This window comes from Trifolium pratense, linkage group LG7 (assembly GCF_020283565.1).
Source record: "Trifolium pratense cultivar HEN17-A07 linkage group LG7, ARS_RC_1.1, whole genome shotgun sequence".
Lineage (NCBI taxonomy): Eukaryota > Viridiplantae > Streptophyta > Magnoliopsida > Fabales > Fabaceae > Trifolium > Trifolium pratense.
This window is the reverse complement of record NC_060065.1, coordinates 50,431,784-50,440,233: the sequence shown is the minus strand read 5'-3', so window position 1 is coordinate 50,440,233 and position 8,450 is coordinate 50,431,784. Positions and strand designations below refer to the sequence as shown.

Below are 8,450 nucleotides of genomic sequence, written 5' to 3'. Positions count from 1 at the left end.
AAAATACCCAGTATATAATATGTTTTATATATGAACAAATTTGAATAAGTAATCTAATATATGTTTAAATAGATTTCGAGACCATTTGTTATAACTTATTTTAGAAAAAAAATCATTTTTTTTATAAAAATAATCACTTTGAATTGTTTTGCATTTATTTGTTACAGATTTTTAAAATAATCAGAAGTTAAAAATAATCAGAAAACAACTCATTAAAAAGATGCTAACTCTCACGACACCAATTCTAAACATTACACAAGGCAAACACGTTCACCATATTTCTAATTAATCCATAAGAACACATGCATGAAACTAATTAAAAATAAAGCACTTAAATCCACAAGTCTAGCTCTAAAAGTCTAACTCTCACGACACCAATCTAGCTAGCTAGCTAAAGAAATCTCTAAGTTATACATCTAAACAACTTAAATCAACTTCATGCATAATTTAACTCCTTACATAAAATTTCAATCCATATGAACAATACTACTACTCTACCCCTTACATATGGATCTACTATAATGGTTTTGTAAAACATTACACAACACTTTCTCTTTGTCTTTGAGAAATAATTAACATATTCCAGGCATGTTGCTCCAAGTTGATCCAAGAGTCCAAGCAAATTCTTGATTGTTGGGGACAGATGATGAAGAAGCATGATCAGTTTGAGTTTCAAGTCCCAAAGATTGGCTTTTTCCTCTACAATACCATTCAGGCATTGGTATTTCTGAGGGAAAATTGTTGAGCAAGCAATCCAAGTCATCATCATACACTGAATTCATCCCTGCTAATGGATCCTCTTCAATTGATTTCTTCCCTAATTTTTTACAAGTTGCATATGAATTTAGTGGATTGTCATAGTAATCATATAATATATGATTGCAATGTGTCAAAATACAAGATCAATATTTGCTTTAATAAATAAATGTTGTAATAACAATAAAATTTAGAGACATTTTCACATAAAATTGATAATGTCATGTGTAACCAAAATCAATGTTTTAAAAATCAGATCAAAGATGAAACTAGTGATATTACATTTTAAAAAAGTTATTAAATTTTATCTTTTTGAAGAAAAGACCTATTAAACCAACGACAGTTGAACTGTCATGGTTCAATCTTGATTCAATTCAGTTCAACCAGACTGTAATGTAATCAAGAGCAAGACAAGCGAAAAACTAACTTGTTCTTGGTTTAATCAATTAATACAAGATCAAATTGCAATGTGTCAATACAAGATCAATATTTATTTTAACAAATCTTGTAATAATAATAAAATTCAAAGACATTTTCACATAAAATGGATAATGTCATGTGTATAGAATGAGACACCAACTCACCACCAAAGTCACTTCTTCTATCCTATCCAATGTTTTAAAAATCATATCAGAGATGAAATATGTGAGACTGTCATTTCAATTGGTTCAATTGTTGACAGATAAATAAATAACTCAAAATGTTATTAAATTTTATTTTTTAAGAAAAAATCGGTTAAGCCAACAACTATTGAACTGACACAGTTCAAATTGTTCAATCTTGATTCAACCCAATTCAACCAGATTGTAATGTAATCGAGAACAAACCAAGTAAAAAACTAATTGATTCCTGATTCAATCGATTGATTGAACCACCCAGGGGTTAGTCCGATTACCCAGGTTAGTTCGATTTTTAAAACATTGATTTTATCGATCTCCTAAATCATCATGCATATAATTATCAAATAGGAATCAAATAAATCAATTACAAGAAGAGTGAATGGTTTTCACCTGTTGGCAATTGAGAAGAGCTAAAATCTTTCTTCTGAGTCTCATCAACAATCCTCTTCTTCATCAAAGGAATGATGTCTCTTTCTTCATCATATTCCTCACCCTCCATTCTTTTCCTCTTATAAGATTCATTCCCCCTAAATGTTGAATCCTCACTCCTAGCCTTATCATTGCATGAAATATTTCTACCTTCCATCACAAGATCATCCAAAAGTCCACTATTGTTTCCTTTAGGAGATAGTGGTGCATGATCTTCATAGCAATCATTAACCATGTTTGAATTTCCCATCAAACCATCAACACCACTAGCATAAGATGAAACAGGAGTTTCAGAATCATACAAAGACCTTGCATTGAATCCATGTTGATCATAGCTCAAATTTTCAGAATATTGGTAATCATGTGAATCATTTGGATTACCAAAACTATGGTTGATAAGATTTGATGATGAAGATGGATAAGGAGAAAGTGAAGGTGAATTTGGCAATGCATGAGTTTCATTGATCTCTAAATTTTCATGATCATTGGAAAAGTTGAATTGTGGAGATGGATTGGTGTAATGATTAGAAGAATCAGAGTTGTTTTGCATAGGATTATAATCATGATTGTTTTGATCATTATCAATATTCTTAGGGTAACATGAAGATAAGAGTAAAGAAAATGATGGTGATGAAGAAGATAAAGGTTCATCTAAAGTATGGTGATATTCTTTCATTATATGATTATTGTATGCAATAGCTTCTGCTTGGACTTCAGGAGGGTAAAGAGGTAATCCTGCTCTCTGACGCCTTTTCATTCTCGTGTTCCAAAAGTTTTTTATTTCATTGTCCGTTCTCCCTGGCAACTAGAAAAACAACAAAATATATTCAGGATGACGAGAAAAATAAATTTTTTATAGACAAATATTAATTGTAAATTTGTTAGCCGCTTAATCGAACCCTGAATCTTCTCTTAATACTGAGAGAAAGAAGTTCTATCAAGCAAAGTACACATAAGGCATAAATATGAGTATTTAAGCCTTAAACAAAAACTTTAACAACAAAACATTTTCAAGGTGACGAGAAAAATAACTTTTTTACAAACAAGTATTAATTGTTAATTTGCTAGCCGTGGAATCAAACTCTAAATCTACTTTTTCAATAATTCTAATGAGAAAACAAGTTGTATATCAAGCAAAGTACACAAAAAGCATAAAGATGAGTATTTAAGCCTTAAATGAAAAGTTTAAGAAAATGGTGCATAGATCAAAAGTACATCATATTTGTAAGAAAAGAACAAAAATGGCAATTTAAGTTTCATAAAAATGAGGGAGGACATATTCTTGATGAGATTATCATAAATTCATTGAGTACAAATTTATTAATTAAATATGTAAAAGCAAAAAGAAACACAATTGATGTTCAAAAGGTGAAATTGCAAACACAACTTTAATTCTCTCCCTAATTTTATAACCATTTTTTAAAAAAATATTTTAAGTTTTATAAGATTGAATAAAATTGGAGTAACATAGACAAATGGATTTTTCTTCCTTTCCCCTTATTTTATGCCCTAGGTCCTGCAGCTAATCAACCCTAGTATAATAGATCTGATTTCAGATCCAAATGTGAAAGTAAAGAAATTCTTGAAGCATAAACAATTATACAATTATAATAATTAGAATAAATCAATCAAAGTTCACTTTGAAAACCAAAATACTATAATTGCACTTAAAACTATGACATGACACATAACATAACATGAACTGAGATTTTATGCAAAAAAAAAATAAATAAAAAAAAAAAAATTATGCAAAAAAAAAAAAAAAACTTAATATAATTTATAGTAAAATATAATACCTGAGCAGCCATTCTAGCCCATTTGTTTCCAAGCTTAGCATGAAGTTCAATGATGATTTTTTCTTCATCTTCAGAAAATGAACCTTTCTTAAGATTGGGCCTTAAATGATTGGCCCATCTAAGTCTGCAGCTTTTTCCACACCTTAACAATCCTGAATTTTTCTGAACAGAATTCCAATTCCCTTCACCATGCTTATTCACGTACTCTATCAAAATCATATCTTCTTGTGGGGTCCATGGTCCCTTCTTCATGCCAGTTTTTGCATCAACATCATCTTTTGATGACTCAATGTCCACCTCAACATTGTTATTAGTATTGTTGTTGGAGATTATTATTCTAGCCATAATTAATTAATTACCTCTGCGCGCCGGTAATAATTAAATATATTCCTAAAATTAAGATTCAACTCGAATTCTCGCTCGTTGTTATTTTGTTGATCGAGTGAAATCTTGATTCGCCGTAAAAATTGGGGTGGGGTTTATGAATTGAAGGGTGTGATTGTTATATGAAAATGATTAATGTTGTTCGAAAATGGGAAAGATGATTTATAATTAATAGTTTTTCTCTCCTCTCAAAAAGATATGTTAAGAAAGAGAGAGGAGAGATAGAAAAATGAAGAAGAGACAAAGAAATATCGAAAAAGAAGAGAGATAGAAAAATAAAAACGAGACAGAAGCAACAGAGAGAAAGTTAGAGAGAGACAAAGAGATATATGTAAAAAAGAATAAACAAATTCTTGTTTTCTCTTTTTGTTTTTGTTGAGACAATGACAATGTGGATTTTAAGGGGAAGAAAGAAAAAGAATTATGGAAGTGCAAGATATTGTAGAGAGAAAGTATGTGTTGGATTAGAAGGGTAATTTTGGTGTTTGAAGAAATGATAAGGTAAGAGAGGGAAGAAAAAAAGGTGAAAGGGTGATTTGTGGAATTAGAGGTTTGAGCAATCATTTCGCTCCGCGTTGCATGCTTTGTGCTACGCCCAATATATACGCGTTTTTCATCTTCTTTCTTCACTATATGTAATATACTCTCTATACATACATACATTTATTTATATATACTTAATTATTTACCATCATTTCATTAATCTGAATAGAATTGAACTTTAATTTCTTAGGCATTGTCTAGATTTTAAACTTTATGGATGGAAAAAATATACGATTTGATCAATAGAGGTCGTAAATAAGGTTCTAAAGAATGGTTATTGATAAGAGCGATAGATACTTCACACCAAAAATATAGTTATAAAAAAATATTATATATTCAATTTAATATATAAGTATAAAAGACGCGTATACATACGTTTAATAATATGTGAACACAAAAACGCGTGAACAGAGATATATAAGTTGATTTATTTACTCAACAAAAAACATTAGATAGATGTATTTTCTATATTTTTGTCCTCGTATATTGCCATAGATTAATAAAAAAATTTACAAATGTCCAAATATATTTTTGAATTAAAAATATATATTTAATTTTCATATTTAATTTAAGTAATTTTTCCATAATTATGTATTTTTGTCATTCAATTAAATAGTAGCTTTTAAATTATATTCATAATGATATTTTTTATTTTTTAAATAATTAATGTTTTCCATTATTTGCGGTATGCATTTTAGCTATATTAATAATTTACCCATATTTTATTTATTTTAATATTTTATTCGGTTCTTTTTTGAGGCATTCAATTCAATATTTTTATTGCTAAAATAAAATTCAATATTTTTTTGTCAGGAAAAAAATACAATATTTTTAACAATTGTGGAGTATAAAGACTCTAAAGTGTTTGGAGTTTGAACCAAAGTCCCTATATATTTATAACACAAAATGAAATTCATTGTGTTTACAAATTTTTTTATAGATGATTGTGGTCTGGTGTCCACTGACAAATCCAGAGGGGGAAGAGTAGAACTCAGGAACAAGGAAAAGGATTCATTGTTAGCATAATTCATTGAGTTTAGTATTTTTTTAAAATTTTAAGTTATAATTTGTTAATTTTAGTCATATATTTCAATAACTCCTATTTCATATTTTCTATAAAATTAATTCCTTATTTCTACCTTCCTTTTTCAAACTTCTTTTTTTGTTCGGTGGAAATTTCAATAGGTTAAATATGCATTAAAAATAATGAATGATAAAATATAAATTAATTTAAACAAAAAAATTATTGCAACTCACCATTATAGAAATCAGATTCTTATATGGTTGTAAAAAAAAAAAAAATCAAATTCTTATATTGTTGTAAAAAAAAATCATGTTTATATTTTTTTATATTAAGAAAAAATTATTTGTATTTTTAAAAAATTGGGAGATAATTTTGTACCGACAGTAAAACCGTGGATAAAAATTTAAACCAAATTTTTATATTTACCGATAGTTTAGCCGTGGGTAAGTAGTCTGTATGTATTTTTAAAATTATCCACAGTTACGAGGCTGTGGATAATGGCTCGTGGGTATTTTTATAAATTCTTGTAGTGAGGGTGTTCGTAAGTCGCGGATGTACGGTGGTCAGAATTTGTGTGGACTTAAACACACCAAAACGTGTATAAATAGGGGTGAGTGGGTGTTTTATTCACTCATTCATTCACTATTGAGCCCCCTAGTAGTAATAATAAATGATGGTGGCTCAACATCCTGCTCCTTCTACCACCGACTGGTTCAGCAGTATAGGACAGTCCCATTTGTGTTACCCTGTGTGTAATTGTGGTAGAATCTGTTTCGAGTAATCTTATCGTAACTAATTTGAACACAAGAAGTCCTTCATCGGCTAATCACCAACGAAGGACCGTGCAAAAATTTACACATGAAATGACAAAATTTAAACAAACTAAGCAAAAAAAATATGCAACAAAACCTAAGTGGGAGAGGTGTGTGCCTTCAATTCTGTGAAGGTGGCTATTTATAAGCATTTTGGCCGCCCCATTGGCCAATTAAAATTGGCCACTTGGCAGGCCTTTGACTGGTGCAGGTGCTTTAGATCCCACCGACGGGTCCGCGACTTATGTATCGGACGGTAAGGGGAAATTACTCAAAAATTACTCATTTTACAACGTCCGCAACTTAAGTAGCGGAAGGGTAAAATGAGAAAAGCGTAGGGCGCGCGAGTAACCGATAGGGTGAGAAAAGTAAATCTCATTATCTCATTCATGGAATTTTCAGGTGTTGAAATGATAAACTTCTCTATGCTAGTAGGAAATCTTCTTTTGCCGCCCTACCTATTTCTCGCATGCCTTACATGTTTCCATTTTTACTTTTTCGCTACTTAAGTAGTGACGTTATAAAAATATTTTGTTTTTCAAAAATATCGTTCTTTAGATAATTAAGTAACAGACGTTATAAAAAAAATTTAGTAGAATGGTTTTGGGGTGTATCTTTAAGCCCATTACTAATAAGGTCGCTCCTAAAAATAATAGGGCAACTATCTTTCAATTTTCAATACTATTCCCTTTTAATATTTTAATGACCTAGATATTTATATTATTTTCTCATATTATTTTTCCACTTTAGAGAATCCTAATTCATTTATTTTTATACATCCTAATTCACTTTTATCACCTCCTTTTTATAGATGTTTGTTTCTTATATTTTGACGTCTAATAAGTAATAATGGAAAAGCTCAGGTCATACAAAACACGGATAAATATTTCTATTTTAGAATTTCTTGGTAAAGATAGTTGTGATGGTAGAGTATAAACTATAAATAAAAAATTTAAAATATGAAATAATTATCAGGACCATTGCTTAGCCCATGATTTTGTTCTTCTTAAAATTTAGGCCCACTAGTTCTGTTTAGACGGCAAAAATTTATGTTTAGACGGCAAAAATTTATTTTCAAATATTTTTTTTGTGTATTTTTAAAATGTGTGTAAAATGTATGAATTAAAAAGTATGAACGATATAAAGTTAAATAATCAATTTTTTTTTATTTTCAAATAATAAATTACAACAAAAAATAGAATCAATTCATCTTTTTGAATTTCTTTTCAGTAAAAGAGGAAAAAATAATTCCTCATTTACTTATATATTATCGCACGACTCCATTTTTTTCTTAGAAAAAAAAAGGAGTGGTCCAAATGGGAGTTCAAATTATTTGGTCAAAAGATTTTGTCAAGTACTCAAGTTATATAGTCCAAATATATAGTCCAAATGGGAGTTCAAGCTAATAGAAGCATAAACTTCATGTGTTAATTTTTGTTTTTATTATAAAAAAGACAGATAATTTTTATTTTGGTTTGTATTTCTTTTATGTCTCTATAAAAAGTAAAAAAAAGTAATAATATATACTCCCTTCGGTCCTTATTATAAGAAACACTTTGACAAAATTACACAGACTAAGGAAGGTAAATTTTCTCATTAATGATTCTAACATTTTATGTTATATTCCAAAAATAACCTTTGACTAGCATGGGAAATAGGTCTCTCTAATTAATGCACTAGCATTATAATGAATTATTTGATTGTATTTAATAAGGGTACAAATGGAATTGTGTCAAAGTGTTTCTTATAAAAAGGACCAAATAAAAATTTCAAAGTGTTTCTTATAAAAAGGACCGGAGGGAGTATTTAATAATATTTATCTCTTCCATCTTGTAACCATGGACAGAGGTAGAGCAAGCAAGCCTGCAGTTTAGGGCCTCAATATTTTAACGGTCATAATATTATTTTTTAGACTCATCATTCAAAAAAGTGATTAAGTATTTTTGTTGATATATTATTGCATGAAATTTCAATTGGGGTAGGATTAAGAGTTCAGGGTCATTGGGTTAAAAAAATAATTAATGTTATGATCTTATAACTATGGACGGATGTCGTATTAAATTTATTGTAGATTTAATGAATTTTA

The 8,450-nt window shown here is 29.1% G+C and overlaps 1 protein-coding gene across 1 annotated transcript; it reads right to left on the bottom strand.

Annotated features, from left to right (window-relative positions):
* Positions 1 to 459: 459 nt before the first annotated feature.
* On the bottom strand, positions 460 to 3,946 carry LOC123896578 (transcription factor MYB101-like). The gene is made up of 3 exons (XM_045946950.1): positions 3,602 to 3,946; positions 1,767 to 2,610; positions 460 to 817 (listed from the first exon to the last, which is right to left on the bottom strand). The coding sequence occupies exons 1-3, from the start codon at positions 3,944 to 3,946 to the stop codon at positions 573 to 575; spliced, it is 1,434 nt and encodes a 477-aa protein (XP_045802906.1). The 3' UTR covers positions 460 to 572.
* Positions 3,947 to 8,450: the final 4,504 nt, after the last annotated feature.

What these genes read in the sequence shown, in the direction of transcription:
- LOC123896578 (XM_045946950.1), bottom strand. Translation starts at nt 3,946, where the DNA reads ATGGCTAGAATAATAATCTCCAACAACAATACTAATAACAATGTTGAG. An exon ending in GGGCTAGAATGGCTGCTCAG is followed by an intron (nt 2,611 to 3,601) that starts GTATTATATTTT and finishes TTGTTTTTCTAG; the next exon opens with TTGCCAGGGAGAACGGACAA. An exon ending in CTCTTCTCAATTGCCAACAG is followed by an intron (nt 818 to 1,766) that starts GTGAAAACCATT and finishes GTAAAAAATTAG; the next exon opens with GGAAGAAATCAATTGAAGAG.